Source organism: Gopherus evgoodei, chromosome 17, assembly GCF_007399415.2.
Source record: "Gopherus evgoodei ecotype Sinaloan lineage chromosome 17, rGopEvg1_v1.p, whole genome shotgun sequence".
Lineage (NCBI taxonomy): Eukaryota > Metazoa > Chordata > Testudines > Testudinidae > Gopherus > Gopherus evgoodei.
The window spans coordinates 11,713,829-11,732,464 of NC_044338.1; the positions used below are offsets into that span (position 1 = coordinate 11,713,829).

General features: G+C 41.4%; 1 protein-coding gene across 4 annotated transcripts in view; it reads right to left on the bottom strand.

Annotated features, from left to right (window-relative positions):
- PITPNM3 (PITPNM family member 3) overlaps positions 1 to 18,636 on the bottom strand; it is a 344,340-nt gene that overhangs the window by 25,620 nt on the left and 300,084 nt on the right. For all 4 annotated transcript variants that reach the window (XM_030536854.1, XM_030536856.1, XM_030536855.1 and 1 more), the window contains 3 exons: positions 14,328 to 14,498; positions 4,017 to 4,211; positions 2,880 to 3,028 (listed from right to left, as the gene is read on the bottom strand). In XM_030536854.1, coding sequence (XP_030392714.1) covers positions 2,880 to 3,028; positions 4,017 to 4,211; positions 14,328 to 14,498 — 515 coding nt within the window. The remainder of the gene's footprint in view (positions 1 to 2,879; positions 3,029 to 4,016; positions 4,212 to 14,327; positions 14,499 to 18,636) is intronic.

An 18,636-nucleotide genomic window follows, 5' to 3' on the forward strand; every position in this document is an offset into this window, starting at 1 on the left:
ACATTTGACTTGGGGAGGAAGGTTTACAAACCCCAAAATTAGAGGGTCTTCAAAAGTTGAACTCTGAGGTCTTTCCATCTCAAATACATGTAACAGCTATGCAGGATGTATAGAAAGGGTAAATGATAAGGGCAAACACAAGAAACACTTCCCTCCTCTGTTCAGAGATGGTAAGTGTGTGAAAGTCTTTCCATTGACTTCAAGATTGAGATTGGCTTTAGACTGAGTCCCAGATGTATCTATATTACAGCTGTCCTCTGTCCTGGAATAAGGAACATGATAATGACGTTTAACGGTCATTGGTTTCTTATGAAAATGCACAGGATTCTGTTCAAACAAAATGGCATGAAGTTACTAAACAAGCGTAAGCTGTAGATATTTTTACGTTCCTTCTTGCTAGGCAAATGCTAGGCTGATGGGAACACTTCCTACTCACTTGATTAACTTGAGGGATAAGGACTGCACTCAACAAAATGCAAGGACCCATTGAAAAAGGTGACTGTTGAAGAAGAAGAAAACTCTTTCCAGATCTTGGCACCAGTGTCCAAGCTAAAAGGTCCCCCTCAGTTCTGATAAAACCAGAGTTAATTAAAACAAGTATACATTGATACTGTACAGGGGCAGGAATATATAGGCTTTGATTCAGAATCAGCTGGTAAGCTACTGCACCAACTGGAGGCAGATGACTCCTCTCAGAACTTGCATAAGAATTTAGCAATGGACTTTAGTGCTCCGTTGACGCAGTTTATTCATCTTATGAAGCTCTTTGGCTGGACAATAAAAGTCGAAGAGAGACATTAAAAACTCCAACTGTTTATGTGCAGTGTTTCTTCGGTAGCTTCTCTGGAGCCAGTGGATCTCTTGCAAGTTTTGCGTGTACCTTTTTCTACCTAGGTGTTATTAGATCTGTGTGGGAACTGGAATTCCTGTTCCAAGGAAAAATGCACATTTCCAAAAAAGGTTTTGTTACAAATCTGAATGAAAAGTTGGAAATGTGCAATTTTCCATGCAATAGAAAAGTGTGTTTTTTTAAATAAACCTTATTTCAGAAGAACCAAATGGAAGTTTTCAACATGTCTGGCTGGACAGCTGGAGATCCAGAGAGCTGAGCAGGTAGGCCAGCCAGGCAGTTGGGCAATCCAGCGAGCCAGATGGACTGGCAGGAAACCAGACAGGCAGACTCTGTAGAACGTCGACAGATCCCAGTTGTTGGCGGGTGGGATAGAACCTGGGACCTCTGGAGCTAGAGGCATGAGCCTCTACTGCATGAGCTAAAAGCTAAGGCTGCAGAGCAAACTCATGAATCTCTCTCTCTCTCTCTCTCTCTCTCTCTCTCTCTCTCTCTCAGCTCTCTCTCTCTCTCTCTCTCTCCTCTCTCTCTCTCTTCTCTCTCTCTCTATCTCTCTCTCTCTCTCTCCTCTCTCCTCTCTCTCTCTCTCTCTCTCTCTCTCTCTCTCTCTCTCCCTCTCTCTCCCTCTCTCTCCCTCTCTCTCCTTTTTCTCTCCCCTTTCTATCTCCCCTCTCTCTCCCCTCTCTCTCCCCTCTCTCCCCCTCTCTCTCCCTCTCTCTCCCTCTCTCTCCACTCTCTCTCTCTCTCTCCTCGCCTCCTCTCTCCTCTCATCCATCCATCTCTCTCCTCCGCCTCCGCTCTCCTCTCTCGCTCTCCCCGCTCCTCTCCCCTTCTCCTCTCTCTCCTCTCTCTTCGCCCTCCTCTCTCTCCTCTCTAAGTGACATTGGTGCCACTAGGAGGGACAGAACACCACGGCCAGGAGGTGTGTGTGTTACATCTGCATCCGCTGAATCGACACATCCCAAGGGAAAATTTTGGTTCCATCAAATCAGCATTTTCCAGATGCTGTACTCCTCCATCAGAAACATTTCAACCAGCGCTTGTATTTATACTGTGCTGATCACCATGCAAAGAGCACCTACTCCTCATTTACACTCCTTAGAAAATCTTCTCCCAGGTAACCAGAAGTCAACTGACTCTTGATAAATAAAGGTAAAACACACACATACTAATCATGGGGTCAGACTAATGTCTTGGTCACTTGGAGCCTATTTTATCAGGAATCAAAGGTCAGACGCCTCCATGCCGTCCGTATAAACACAGTATCCAATTAGACCAACCTATTATTTGATCCAAAGTACATCAGTGCTGCCTGATATCAACAGCATATTCTGTTACCAAAGAGTAGCGATTTCAGTGCCATACTGACGATGCAGACACATCTGATCCAAAAATCCAACCTTGATTAAAGCCCAGTAACTTGCACATTAAATTACTATTTGTATCCTTTGTGCCTATTTTTAGATGCCAGCTTATAACAATTCATCTCTTCTTCATTTAATATAGTGCTTTTCATCTTCAAGAGATTGTAGATAACTATTCAGCTCTCACTGCCGCTTGTTTTGTATGATCTCCCCTCCCCACCTTTTGGGTGGTACCCTAGGGAAGCCAAGTGGAAAGGGCAAATACCTTCCCAAAGATCAAGGAGGACATGACAAAACAGACTGTAACCCACATCTTACTTCCAGTCCTGTGCTCTAGCTATGAAAGCATCCTTCTCTTACAGTATATAACGAGCATACCTCACCTGGACACTAAAGAGGTGACCTCTACCTGAGTTGATAGCAAAATTGAAAACAAAGCAGAACAAATGTGAGATGCCACTGGGAACAGTGCCAGAGCAGGGACTGGAAAGCAGATGTTCCTGACTCCCAGTCACGTGCCTAGACAACGCCCATTTCTCAGAAAGGATGAATAACTTTTCACCAAACTAAGGTTGCTGTATAGCTTAACATTCAAAGGGGTCTGAAACAAATTATTACGGAGTCAAACTGAGTTTTCCTTTAGACAGAGATCAAGATAAAATTACCTGTCTTAAAATGAATGCCACTACGTCAGTTGATTCCCAGTAGCTGGCGTGGAAGAGATGGGGCAGGGCCACTGTTGGGAATGCTGTTAAAACATCTGGGCAGTACAGGGCGTAATCTATTCTCTTTGTTCCCCACCATTTGGCAGTAACTGCAAAACAACAACCAACCAATATGGCACCACGTTTCTAACAGACACCCTGTTAATCTCTTATCTTTTTGATTTAGGCAACTTGGTTAAAAAGATTCTTCCAAAATTTAGGTTCCTGTAAAAGACATTATGAAGCTTAATATTAATTGTAATGTTTTCATTAATCAAAAACAGTCTATCATTTGGTTTCAAACAGTTGCTCAAGTGTTTTCAATGCAAATTGTACCATTAGTTGCATGCCGCTTGGGGGAGGAAGCATATTCACAGCTCCCAGCATGATGGGGTCTTGATTCTAACTGAGGGCTTTGCATGCTGCCATCGGACAAATGATAAGTTATAATGTCTTAACACCATATACAATGAAACTGACTAGTTTTATTTTGTCACTTTATATTAAGAATTCACTCACAAACAGCTCTTAAAGGGTTAATCATCTCTGAATAATAGATGTTCTCAAAAAGGGTAAATTCATCAGTTATAGATTAGTATTGTCCAGCAGGCCAACAGGTTGCTTATAACTATCTATAGCACTTTAAGACACAGGACTTTTGTACATTCTTTGTCAATAACAAATCTGTATCAAAGAATACCTGACTATCACCAATTCTCCTCCCAAATGGGATACCCACAGGGACCCAAACTTTGACGAGTTGCTTGGGTCAAAAAAGGGGCACAACAGGATCCAAGATTGGAACATGCTTATAACACCTATTAAAATTTACTCCTTATAAAGGACTTTAAAAATACCCTTAATAAAAAGCATGACCTCAATTGAATTACCTTATCTGAGCAAAATGCAAAAAAAACAACTATATAAATGGAGGACATTAACCTGGGTTAATTAAAATTCTAGCTTTTTAGGCCTTAAAGGCACTACTAGTGTTCCTGGAAAAGGGAGATTCCCTTTTCAAAATAAACCTCCATCGGCCTGAAGCAGATGGAAGGATTGACACTGTATCAGAAACCACCACCACAAAGTCTCACTCACTGCTGGAGATGTTTGCTGATGGCAAGCTCTCGGTCGACCCGGAGGTTTCGCTGTTCGTGCTGACCAAGCTTGTCCTCCTTGTCTTTCCTTGTGACTCACTCAGCGTGTCTGGAGATTCTGGAGTCTCTGGAGAGGAGGGCGTGACCCTGGAGATGTTCTCAAGAAACAGGGCGCTCTGGTTGTGAAGAGTGTCAGCTGCATGTTTTAAACATGAAAATCAAAGAGAACAACAACATTGTTTTCTAACAATTTCACTGAGGTCAGTGGGAATTTGCCTGAATAAAGATTATGGGTGAGGTTCACTCTGGAGAGAGCAAGTACAAGTTAAGGAGCCTATATGAAGGAAGCTACCAACTCCCACTGAAATTCAATGGCTGCCTTAGGCCTAGATTTTCAAAATTGACTACATGATTTTGGATGCCTCAATTTCTGTGACTAGCTACATCTCAAACGGGCCTGATTTTCAGATGGTGGCTGCTTAGCTCTTAGAAAATCTGGCTCCTCTAAGGCAGGGGTTTCTCAGCCTTCTCCCTTACCCCCCGAGCCCTCCCATCCCCACCAACATGCTATAAAAATTCCACGGCCTACCTGTAGTACAACTGTTTTTCAGTAGATGACATTACTGGCATTAGAGGGTAGCAAGCAGAGCAATTGCCCAGGGCCCCACGCGTAGTGGGCCCTGCAAAGCTAAATTGCTCAGGCTTCAGCTTCAGCCCAAGGCAGCAGGGTTTGGGATTGGGCTTTTTGCCCTTGGCCTCACAGAGTTTAACGCCAGCCCTGCTCTCTGGTTTATTTTGCTGGATGCGCTGAAACCAGCTCACAGCCCCCTAGGGACCTCGGACCTCTGGGTGAGAACCATTTCTCTAAGGTATCTCAGACTGGGCACCCAAAAATTGAGATACACCAAAATCATTAATCAGATCTGAATATCTTGGCTTAACTCCCTTAGGCTTCTTTGCAAAACCTTGTCTAATTCCTTAAAATAAGACTTAAGTGAGTCATATGGTGCATAGGCCTCATGCTAGCCCATTCCACAGGGATGAATTTCACCCCATTGGATGTGGCACACAGTTAATCAATCAGCGCAAGTGCTACATGCCACTTCAACAATGGTACATTATTATTATTATTTGCATTGCTATACATGATTTCCTGTAGTTCAGGAAGATAGAGATATTCTCACACTCAGTGGATTTTGGGTTTCCTTCCCCCCCCATGTTTTCCACTCCAATTTTAGTTTTAAAGTTTATTAAATCACAAAGATGTCTTTTTCCAATGGAAAAATGAAACCCTTGTTATTAAATTAATGGAACCCCGATGGTCATTCATTGACTGTGAAAGATTCAAGTGAGTATCTTTCTTCAAGATTGAATTTTCTGACTCATCTCATACGCTCCAACGTATTGCATTAACGTCCATTAGCTTTGCCCAAATACTGCCTGATTTTCCACCAAAAATAAATTATTGCAAATAAAAGGAAGTGAGAGGAAGTAAACAGGTTTAAGGAATCCTCTCTGGGTGCAATAAAAGATCATCAGCAAGTGGTTTTACTGCTGACCTATTCCAACCGAGAAGTAGTTGAAATGACATTTTCAGCCTATACAATCATAGTAAAACGTCTGATACTAAAATCGTTACCCTAGAATAAAAGAAGAAACCGGTTTCTTTCTACATATCTCACTACTTCAATTGCTCTGTTTGATTGCTGCATAGTGCGCATCCTAATAGTCCCAGTTGGGAAGCTAAATACGAAATACCAAAATATGGTGAAGTCTATTAGACATCTGCCTCCCCGATTTGTACATGTCTGTGCACACAGACAAGTTTTTGTGCAAATTATTACAGGGCTAAATATGGACAGCACAATAGGACTGCTTTGAAAATGATGAAATATGTTATCTTTCCAGGCCCTATTGATAAGTTTATGGAGGGGATGGTATGATGAGATAGCTTAATTTGGGCAATTAATTGATCTTTGACTACTAGTGGTAAATATGCCCAATGGCCTGTGATGGGACACTAGATGGGGTGGGATCTGAGTTACTACAGAGAATTCTTTCCTGGGTATCTGGCTGGTGAGTCTTTCCCATATGCTCAGGGTTTAGCTGATTGCCATATTTGGGGTCGGGAAGGAATTTTCCTCCAGTGCAGATTGACAGAGGCTCTGGGGGTTTTTCACCTCTCTCTGCAGCTTGGGGCACGGGTCACTTACTGGAGGATTCTCTGCACCTTCAAGTCTTTAAACCACAAGTTGAGAAATTCAATAGCTTTGACATAGGTCAGGGGTTTGTTACAGGAGTGGGTGGGTGAGATTCTGTGGCCTGTGTCATGCAGGAGGTCAGACGGGAAGATCATAATGGTCCCTTCTGACCTTAAAGTCTATGAGTCTATTGAAGTGAATGGGAGTTTCACCCTCAGATTATCTAGACAGTACCAATTCATGGAAGAGCAAGGTGTAGGACACTGACGCTATTCCCGTGATGTTGTTTTCTTTATTCCCGATACTATCAAACCAATTCTCTAACGGTGTGACAGTGATGCTTTACAGAGTGGACTGTAGGCATGTCTGCAACATACAGAATTCTTGCTTCTTTGTGACTCCTGTAAAAGGACTGGCCAACTACCAATGGACAGTTTGCAGCACAGCTGAGCATGGTTAATGTGTATTTATTTAATAACTAGACCAACATCATACCCCACAAATATGAAATATAAAAAAATAACCAATTCTGATGGCGCATCTCCCCCATCCTTCATAGGCGGATTGTCTTCTTAGATTGTAAAAGCTGTTTGAGGCAGATACCATTTCTCCCTTTATGTGAACAGTGCTTAATATTGTGGGCATTACCAGAATACAAATAAGTAATGCAGTCACACTTTAAATTAAAGACATATTTAAAAGTTGCTTATAAAGACAAAATTTATTAAAACATTTACTAATCGTGTCAAGGATAGTTAAAGCCACAAGTCAATAGATTGCTTATCACAATGGCTTATAACTTTGTACACCACCTTCTAGTGATGTTCTTATAACCATCTATAACATACTGCCTAGGTCTGTAACATGCGCATAACATTTATCAACCATTTATAAATGTGCCATTAATATAAAGTGTGACCAGTAACACTTTCTTGAAAGTGGCTCGTCCATCTTGAATACACATATGAAGGGCAGGCATCTTAAGGTGGTTACAGTACCAGCTACCAAGTGTTAAAGCACACCTGGTAACCAGTGGGATGGGATGTACGGTAAGGGAGGAATGCTGATCAAGAGCAGACAGGGTGGGCAGAACCTGCCTTGTTTTTCAGTGGACATCACAAACCCCTAGTGATATTGGCAAGAGTAGAAAATGGGACTCAGTCCAGAGAACAAAGCAATGGAAGCAGAATGGTCTATTGCACTGGGTCTCAACCTATTTACCATTGAGGGCAGCATGTGTGTTACATGGGCTGTATCCACACAATATATACACTATCTGTATGGCCCTGAGGTTGTCACATGGGCTGCAGCTTTGTGCTGCTTGGGTCACAAATGGACCACAGGCTGCAGGTTGAGAACCACTGCAAACGGAACTTGACAGAGATTCAGGAGATCCAAGTTCTGTTCCTGTCTCTGACGTGTTGTGTCACCTTGGGCAAGTTACTTCTTCTCCCACTCTGTCTTGTCTATTCAGATTCTCTTGTCTGTTGAGTGCATGGCATGGTGGGACCCAGATCTCATCGTCGTAGAAATAATACTAACGTGCTGGGTTTGCCTTCCCACATCCAGGTGTCACCAGCTTCCATTGTACTGAACACCACAAACTATTTCATCACAGTCACACAGAGGAGAATGCAATGGGGCCTGCCCATGCCGTCATGATAAGCCCCAGTTTTTAAAGGGCATAAGAGAACTTCCCTGTAAAAAATGCATCTGAAGCTTAAATTTTCTGTACATTTTTGGAACGGATAATACTTGAAAGAAACACAGCATAATGAGTTTCCTGTGAACACACACTGAAACCATTTTTGAGAGAGTCTGGCTTATTTTCATTTCAACCCAAACATCTCAACCAGAAGAGACAGCAACCAAACCCCATTACAACTGAGCCAGGGAAAGCAATTAAAGTCTAGCACCAATTAATGGAAGATGAGGTTTGGAGAGAATATGCTGAATTGTAGTTTTCATGGGAACATACACAGTGTTTTGAGTTTCCTCACATCACACTGAAAACCTTCTTACAAAAGAATCCTGCTAAAGCAGGACCAGGGCCAGCTTTAAGCCGAATCCCTGGAATCAGGCCCCGTGCCTAAGAGGGCCCTGCACCCATGCTTGAGAGCCCCGCGCCTTAGGTGTTTTTTTAAATTTTTTTGTTTTTAACTCACTCAGTGGCAGGGGGGTGTGTGTGTGTTGACTCTGGGTCTTCGGCAGCATTTCGGTGGTGGTGGGGGTCATCCGCTCCAGGGCTTCGCAGCATTTTGGCGGGGGGGGCGGAAGGGGGTGTCGTCCACTCCAGGGCTTCGGCAGCATTTTGGCAGCAGGGGGTCCTTCGGTGCCGCGGAAGATCCAGAGGGAGGGAAGGACCCTCCGCTGCCGAAGTGCCGCCGAACCCCGGACCTCCGCCGGGTATTCAAATCGGGCCTCGCCGTTCATTAAGCCGGCCCTGGGCAGGACAATCTGTGTGTGGTTAAGGGAAGGCTAGAGAATGTGAAAAGATGAAGAATAACTTTCTTGCTGTTACTGTCCCAGTAAGCCATCCTGGTAAACCGGATATAAAGTGTGACTTCTAACAGAATGCCTCTATAAAAGGATCTCAGAAGAAAAGTACAAACATTACTTTATGCAGCATAGTTGTATTGATCCCAGGGCATTAGAGAAACAAAGGTGGATGAGGTAATATTTTAGTCCTTTGAGGATAACAGTTGGGTTTCGATAGGGTTGGGTTAAGGTTACTAGGCTTGATCTACACACCTGCATTTGGGATGTAGTCCACTGGTAGAAGATATAGCAGACACTAAACCAATTCTACATTTATTCTCCTTCTTTTTCATATATCATGTTTCCATACCATTGTCCCATACATTTCAAGCATCTCCATTTCTTTTCTTACTGAAATTGCCCTTGATAAATCAATAGCCTAACAAGGTAATCACATCTACATTCGCGACTGTATTGATAGCTGCAGTCAAATGAGTAATCATCAGGAAAAGGAACAGTTCTCAAGGCTAGCCAAGCCCCAGTGACTGTCAAACATTCATCTGTCAAAGGTCAGTCTTGATCACTATTAAACGCAAGGAGATAACTTTGCTTTACTGAAACTCAACATGTTCTTTGCATGTTGCTTGTGAAACAATGGTGGCTCACCAGAATAACAACAGACAGTAGGAACAGATCAATGCAGGCAGAGATTTGATATGGATATAAGTGATGTAAAATGGACCCTTTGAGTGGATTTAGAGATCTGAAAGTTTCAAGCTTAATCCTACACACAGTGCAGTGGGCATTGTGTCTTTTAGAGTCATTCAGTTAGCAAGAATTGGAAGGTAGCTATAGTAAACTCAGTTTTCACCATGTTCTCCAGCTTGATATATCTACTTCTTTCCTGTGAGTCACATCATGACATTCTCTTTCTGGTGGTAGCCACTTCAGCTGGGTTTCCAGATTCATTATCTTTTCACATAAAGGCACCAGTTAAGAATGCTAAGCCCACAGTTACAATAGAATCACTCTCATTTTTAACTATGTTCCAACTCTTCTGAAACAGAGGATCTGGAGAAGAGAGTCTCTTTTCTAATATGATGGGTTATCAGGAAAGGAAGTTTTGGAAAGCAGTATAAACATCAGGAAATGCATGGGATTAGGCCTCTCCATAAGGGCCATGAAACCTTCCAGTTTTAAGACTTGCACTTTACATAAAGGATATTGCAAGTTGGTCTGCCACAGGAAGGAAAAATCCATGTAATCAACAGAATGCATCCCATATTCATATAGCACCTTTCATTCCAAAAGATGATCCCAAACCACTTTTATTTTGTTTAAATTAAATGAGAAAATTTCATCCGTCATTTAAATACAGCTCACTTTGGGATAAAACGTGGCAACAACTTAAGTCTACATAGATTTAAAGCCAGGAGGTGAAGTTGGAGTTTCCAGTTATTCTGGGATTAATGCAAAAAGTTCCATGGAATCTGTTATAATCACAAGAGTTCAGAGACTCTGTTTTACAACTCATACAAAAGATAGCACCTCGAGCTGCACGCTGGCCTTGTAAGAACATTCTGGGAAGTGGGTTCAACATGATCCCAGAAAGATCTGCTACTACTAAATCAGCAACACCACACCGTGCAGCACCAGCAAGGTCTCCCCTTCGAGCATTCACTATCTGAATCTGCTTAGCTTGAAAGAGCAAATGGGACCACCATGAAAGACAGCAAGGCTGCACGAATTCAGTATCCTGTATCTTTGCTACCAGTCCTATGGAAGTATTCTATGGGCCAGATATTTAAAGGGATCTTGACATGGTCTCCTTTTTTGGAAGGCACAAGTCCTGCCATTTAGGTGTCTACATACCTGATTTGCTAGGACATTTATGTAGAAAAGTGTCTAAAGGATAGCATTTCCAGACACTATTCAGTGTTGGTGCAGAAAGATGCCTGTAAAAAGGAATCTGCATTCAGAATCCAGCCCTCTATATTAGCCTGGGAATAAGTACTTTGGAATTAGCACCTACAGGCTGTAGCTACATTAGACAAATCCAGAGCAGTTTCCAGGATATTAATAGAGATGAAGAGATAAATAATAAATAAAAATAGAGAGATGCACCTTTGAACAGGGAACGGATGGGTGAGACAATATTAAACAGAAGTTCAAACTATTTGGAGTCTTCTGCACTAAGTAGTGAAATAAAGCCAACTGTTCACAGTGGGGAAGTGTCTGCAGCTGAACCTATATTCACTGAAAAGCCTCTCAGTCAGGCTGCTGCATAATTCATAATCTTGCCCATTGAGCACAGAAATGCTTTACAAATCTTAGATCAAATTTGTGTTACGTTTTATACTGGAGGAAGACAACAGTTGGATAACACAGACTGCCAAAAACCCAAACACATCTCACATATCCAAGGAAGCACATCCAACAGACTTTAAAAAATTTCTGAGGCACACAAAGAATGATCTGGAGAAAGACGTAAATATTGAGGTGGCAAAATATGCAGATGATACAAAACTACTCAAGATAGTAGGCAGACTGCGAAGAGCTACAAAAGGATCTTTCGTGACTAGGCAACAAAATGGCAAATTAAATTCGGTGTTCGTAAATGCAGAGTAATGCACATTGGAAAACATAATCCCAACTATACCTATAAAATGATGGGATCTAAATGATGTTACCACTCAAGAAAGATCTTGAAGTCATTGTGGATAGTTCTCTGAAAACATCCACTCAATGTGCAGTGGCAGGCAAAAAAGTGAACAGAATGTTGGGAATCATTAAGAAAGGGATAGATGATAAGACATAAAACATTATATTGCCTCTATATAAATCCATGGTATGCCCAACATCTTGAGTACTGTGTGCAGATGTGGTCGCTCATCTCAAAAAAGATACATTGGAATTGGAAAAGGTTCAGAAAAGAGCAACAAAAATTATTAGGGGTATGGAATGGCTGCCGTGTGAGGAGAGATTAATAAAACTGGGAATTTTCAGCTTGGAAAAGAATCAACTAAGGGAGGATATGGATAGAGGTCTACAAAATCATGACTGGCATGGAGAAAGTAAATAAGTTTGTGTTAGGAGGAGTAAATAACACTTCAATAGGTGTCACCAAATGAAATGAATAGGCAGCAGGTTTAAAACAAACAAAAGGAAGTATTTTTCCACACAACGCACGGTATACCTGAGGAATTCCTCGCCCGAGGCTGTTGAGAAGGCCAAGACTATAACAGGGATCAAAAAAGAACTAGATAAGTTCATGGAGGATAGGTCCATCAATGGCTATTAGCCAGGAGGGGCAGGGATGGTGTCCCTAGCCTCTGTTTGACAGGAGCTGGGAATGGGCGACAGGGGAGGGATCACTTGGTGATGACCTGTTCTGTTCATTCCCTCTGGGGCACCTCAGAAGACAGGATACTGGGCTAAATGGACCTTTGGTCTGACCCAGTATGGCCGTTCTCATGTTCTTAGAGAAGCATAATGGGATATATGATTTCATGCCATTCAGGGGGATACATGTTCCCTAGCTTTGGGATTGCAAATGATTGTCTAAGTACAGGGCAGAACCATGGCAAGATGATCTGCTATAGAGAAATTAATTTCTACATGCAAAGTATCTGGGAATCTGCTTTTCGTTTAAAACACTTTGACCAGCTCTATACCTGACCTTTGCTCTCTTACTTCCACCAGACCCATCTCAGCATAGTTAGGGGATTGAATAAAAATACACAATAGCGTCATGGTGGATGGACCTCAATTATTACTCATGTTCAAAGTGGTAAAACTATTCCATTTGGTTTGCTATAATTCCTTTATCCCTGAATACACTTATGTAGGCATCATTTAACTGTAATGAAAAATGTGGCCTAGTTTAATCTTGTTGGGAAAAGAAATCTATAATTTCAAATGAAAAAACCCTGTCGTGATTTAACCGAGTTTCTCCATGAAATTATTGAAAGTTGACATTAAGCTGTTTGTCAAAGCTACACATTAACGTTAGGAGAATCAGTATTTTAGCTACTATAAAAAGGTTGACATTAAATCTAGTAACACTTGACTGATACTAGATTAAAGCATTAACCTCTGTGTTATCCATTTAAGTCATTGTGTTTGTTAAATAATCAGTAATGGATAAATAGTAGTGCCCTGCATTAGTACTGTTATTTTGGGTTAATAGATGAAACTCAGTTCATCTGAAGTTTTGTTAAACATATGATTGTTTTCATTGTGAAATGGCATAACTTCAGATTTGCTGTAGCTTCTTAAACATGAAGTTAATCAGCACTAAATATACCACAGTTTATTTATACTTTGGACCCAGCACATGGTTTAGCAAACAAGACGGATGTTGGATTTATAGCTATGTTATTGAATGAGGAAAATAGAGTTGCATTGATTTGTGTTCTCATGAATCCAACAGATACAAAACTCTGCCATTTCACTCCATTAACTTCCAAGCTCTGAGTCGCAAATGGCTTTTGAAATATCCTGCTGAGGCTTGAATTTGTGTCTGGGATTTGTAACAACAACAAAAAAGGAGAATAAATTGTGGGCGATTAATAGAGTTCTTGCACCATGTTATCAGATAGAATGCTTCATCTCCGTGTGACTTTTTCCAACCTTATTTTCCATATGAAATTTTCACAAAGTCAAATATGGCACAATCCATCCTCTCCACTTTTATTTTCCTCTGGATTCAGACATACAAAACAGGAGATGCATTCTATCCACCCTGGCTAGATCATGGCAAGCTATCTAGGAAAAGAGCAATTGCACAAATTTACACTTTGTTCTTTAAACAAAAAAAAATATTAGATGGAAAATAGACAATCTCTTAGGAGGTATGTGGGATGAGTCAGCTACAAATAATATAGCACAATGACATGTGAAATACCCATGTACACTTAGGTAAGTGTTACTGGTAATGTACTTAACTAGGTTTCTGTTGTACCTACGTAGGATCAGTATTTTTAAAAAGGATTTTGCTCTGTTTTCAGTAGACAACCTAACTATTTTATAAAAGTGGCTTTGGAGGACTCTTTCATAGTAAATGAGGCATTGTTCACATGCTATAAGTGAACACACCGCATTCCTCCTATGATGAACCTGAATCTCTGTTATATTTATTTACGGTAACTATTAGAGTTAGAGAAAGGGTCTGGTCAAAAACATTCAGTCCAAATATTTTCCCCAATGCAAAACTGGGTTTTTAACAAAAAAACAAAATGGTTGTGTCTGCTGTACTCAAAAATGGATTTTTCATCAAAACCTCCAAAATGTTTAGTTTTAATTTTTTGTCAGCACTTTCCATACTATTAGAAATACTGAAGTAGGCAGACACCTAAGTTGCAGTAAGAGTACATGAAAGAAAGGGCTATGAAGTGCCACAAAGAGCGCAGGAAAGCATACCTTTAGGAACCCTGTGTCTTTCATTGCATCCCTTTGGGCTTATAACTACAGAGTAAAGCAATACCTCTCCTGCCCTAAAGTTATCTGACTATCAGTATGCTGGTTGTATCTGTATCTAAAATCCTCTTGAACAGAGTAGGTGAAGAGCTCAAGAGACTAATGGAGTAGGAGCAGTGAAATCCAAGCAATACGATATGAAATTTTTATCATACCTAACTGGTGTGATCTTCCATCTCCCAGTGGAAATCTCTGGTACCTTGGGACGTTAAATGGAGGCAAGAGGTGGAATTTTTTCTCCAACAATGGCTCAAGCCTGGAGGCAGAGGGATCAGCAGAGTGAAAGAAACTGTATACTTGGCTGCAAGCTGGACGGACCTGGCACACTGGAACGAGAAAGAGAGAGAGATCAGCATTGCATCTTGATGGGTTGCTTACATATCTTTCGAGAGGTCTAGCTGGGGGTGTGATTAAATATACAGTCCCTTCAATTCTACAAACAAACAATAGCCCAAACTACACATACAGTCAAAAGGCAGGAGATTCTTCAACTAAATTGTTTCATACTCCTTTGGCGATGAAATGAGCTTTGCTGAAAGGTAATTTTGCAAAAGGATAACAGTCTGAGAAATAGGCGACCTGCTGAGGCTAAGGCCAGCCTTTGAAATCAATGGAAGCCAGAAAGTCAATAAAGTTTTAAAACTTTCTAAATATATTATCGAACATTGCACCTACAAAAGCATGACGCATCCTCTGCTTGGAATATTTGAAGGCAAAATTATTTAATGGGCACGTTAAATCGGGAGGATTGAAATGGAGATGAAAGCTGGAGTGGGCATGTGAAGCAAGGCGGCTTTTGAAGTTAATGCATAAAATGAAACTGCACACATTAAAACAGGAGAGCGTGGCTTGTAATATTTGCTAGAGAGAGGCAGCTACTGAGAAATTCAGACAGCAATTGTAAATGGATGTTTGAAAATCACCCACTCAGCTAATGAGGCACTCTTTCAATTGGATGTACAGCACTGAGATAGAGACATCTCAAATGGCTGATCATAGATGGCTGCTGGGGTCTGTAAACCAGCAGGTGTAGTCACTTCCCATCTAACCAAACTGCATTTGGATCACTGTGAACCTCTCCAGTGTTAGCAGATCAATCCATTATGGGGCTAATTACGCTAATAGACTTAGTATATTACAGCAGCACAAATATGTTACAACAGTCAATTCATTAACTGTAGGAGTAAAGAACAGATTAAAATACTTACAACAGATGTTTGGGAATATTATGCTGGTTCCCACTGAACTCCATGAACAGGATCAGTCCCTTAATGTTTTCCAGACTGTTGTGCAATATAATAATCTCTAAAATCTTTTCTGTTACAATTTATTACTGTTCTCTTGCACTGATACTATAAAACTGATAACATGTATGGTGCTTTTCTTTAAGGCTCATTGGTTTGTGCAACATTATTCTTGAACATCATCCAAGTGCTGGTGTTGTAAACACCACAGAGGGGGAAAAAACAAATTGTTTTGGGGCACTCCATCACCCCATCATCATTAATGTATTTATTGTCACAACCCATCTGGGAGGTAGGGAAGTGCCATTATCTCCATTTGATAGATGGGGAACTGAAGCACAGAGGCAAAGGCCCAGATCCTCAAAGGTATTCAGGCCCTCAACTCCCTCAGTGACTTTCCCTAGGTCACGCAAGGAGTCTGTGGCGGATCAGGTACTTAAACGCAGGTCCCCAAATCCCAAGCTATCACCCTTATCACTAGACCATTCTTACCTCATCTCATATCAGTTTTAATACTCACGATGAAAGATTCCCACATTTCCCACTTCCTTCTGAAAGGATTCCCAATGAAATAGGGCAGTGGTTCTCAACCATCTTTGAACTGTGACTGTGAACTTACAGAAGAATATTGTTTCTGTATCTTCCCTCACCCCACAGTCTGGGACACATCTTCCAGAAAGAGAATGGAATTAGGATTGAGAATCCGGCCCCATGTTGCAGAAATAGGCTGTAGGCTGCTTTTACTCAGAGGGGAAAACCCATATGCCAGATTGATTGTTAACTTGAGAACGACTCTGAAGGAATTTGCTTACGCTCAATTACTCTGTGTTGCAGGGTTTTCTGATGGAGCTTTTCCTGAGGAGAGGGCTCCTAAGATAACAGGCTCAAATTAGAGAAGGAAATGAAAACAACACATAGGCTCACTATCATTCTCAAAAGTTTCATATGGCGACAGCTGACGTCTTCAGCCAGCCGCTGGATAAAATGTGACGTGTGTTGCCTCAGGCACCGCACATTCCTCAGCTGCATGTGCTCTTTGAGAGAGGAATGAAAGAGTTAAGTTGAAAAACACTGAAGCTTGACAGGCTTTGTAGGCCTCCCCTGCTGATATTTGGGCTTTGAAAATCCATGCCATATAAGCTGCAAGTCTAATTGGCATTTAGGGCCAAATGATGGTACCAGTCAAGACAATGGTATCATGATCTGACCCTTAAAGAATCCCCATGGACAATCAACATGATGGCACTGCCCCAGCCAGTCTGTAGCAATAGCCTGAGCTATTATTCACTTTATACAGGCAGGATGCTGTGCCAGGAACAGCAGGGCAGAATGTTCAGACATACTCGGTAGCCTCCTCATCAGTTCTCAGGGTAATGAGAAAATAAATGTTTAAGTGTTCTTATCAAGAACAGGCTGTTAAAAATAATCACTCATGAAGGTTTCAGTTCACGAATGTGTCTAAGCAAAAGCACGTCCATTGCTAGGCATTTGCCTCCCAGAGCTGGGGTCCAAGTTCTGAAACTATGTCTAAACTGCACAAAGCACCTATCAACTGTACTTCCTAAGTTGGACCACATTCAACTTAAACCAGATTTCTGTTCAGTCAGGGCTAACCTGAATTAAACAGCCAAACCACATGTGACCTCAAATAAGCCATCAAATCATCATCTTTTCAGTTAGCCTCTATTTAGATAGGTGCAGTTGACTGCAGCCCTAAAAAGTAGGCACCTATTCAGCCTATGGCTTGTGCATGCAAGTCAGGTAGGTGGTCACCACTGTATAGCTGCCTCTACATTTGGAATTCACAGAAACGGGTAAGCATCTACTTTACAGGTGAATCCGTTGCATGGGCAGAAGCCAGCAGGCAACAATAATGGCCATTACTGAAAATTTTTCCCCGATCAGGCATCTCCAGGAGTGAATGTATTGGGTGCAAGGAGTAGTAAGTAGCTCATGGATTCGTTGACAAATTCTAAAATACAGTGTAGGCTTTAAAGTTCACCTCTTTCTTTTAATGACCTCTCTAGTTCATCTGGAGGAAAAAACCCTATTGTCCTGAGTTGTATGTCATGGAGATGCAGATCCTGTACTCTGGGACTATCCTTCCCTTAATGCCTGATTGAGTTCTGGAAAGCTGGGATCTTTTCTGTCACTCTGAATTGCATCATGTTCCACTGACTCACCCTGGGGGTGGAGAGACATTTGTTTCATTCAGGAGGTTTCTTGTCATTAAATTAAAAGCCTTCTTCGGGGTCTTTCAGTCAAACTTTGGCCCTTCCCTAGGCCCACTTTGTGACATGTCCGGTTTATGATCTGTGTCTAATGCCATGTTTCCCAGGTATGGGGAGTCCAAAACCTGCACTGATGTCCACTGCATGTTGTTTATTTCAGCAGGAAGTTCTTTTAGCATCAAACAACTGGGAGTAGGAGGAGATAGTCAGAGTGTTTGCTAAAGACACTTTTCCCCTTCCCATTAGTACCTGAATATGGGCTACTCATTAGTCTATCAGATGTTTTATGTATTATTCATTGCATATTATTTGCCTATATTACTAAAGTGTAACTGAATGTGTAATCTTATCTGACATGTTCTGGTTCTATTTCCTCTGTCCATTTTTTATGCTCCCTGTGTGAATGTTTGAGGGAGCATAACTGGATTGTAAGAACTAAATACTTACAGAATGGCTGCTGTGTTTCTATAATTGCCATTTTGGGGTCTTTTAAAAAAATGTGTAGTTCTTTGAACATTTTCAAAGTATGACAAGCTAAAACTCAGTGCAAAGCTTTCACTATCCTTAAGAGATTGTCTGCAGTGCTCCAAGTAGACGATTCAGTAGAAAACTTTGCTAGTCCCTACTGAGTTTCTGGTCACTGACGTTATTTTGGGAAGACCATGAGATGTATCCATTTCAGCAGTTCTATGGATTGAGTTCCGAATACTTAATAAGGTAACTAGCTAAAGTAATTGGTCAGCTTTAGATGAAGAAAGTTACCCATAAAGCTCTGAGGCCACGGTCTGCATGCTCAGAAGAGTGTGAGTGCTAGAGAATATCAAACTTTGGGAAAGCTTTATGGACTAGAAAACCCTGAATGAGGAACATAGAAGGTGGAAGAGTATGAAATTGAGCTGTAAATGATTTGTGATTTAGAGGACGAGAACTGTGACTAGACAACTGGAAGAGCAAAGAAAGAACTAACTGCAGGAGAGGACATTAAAAAT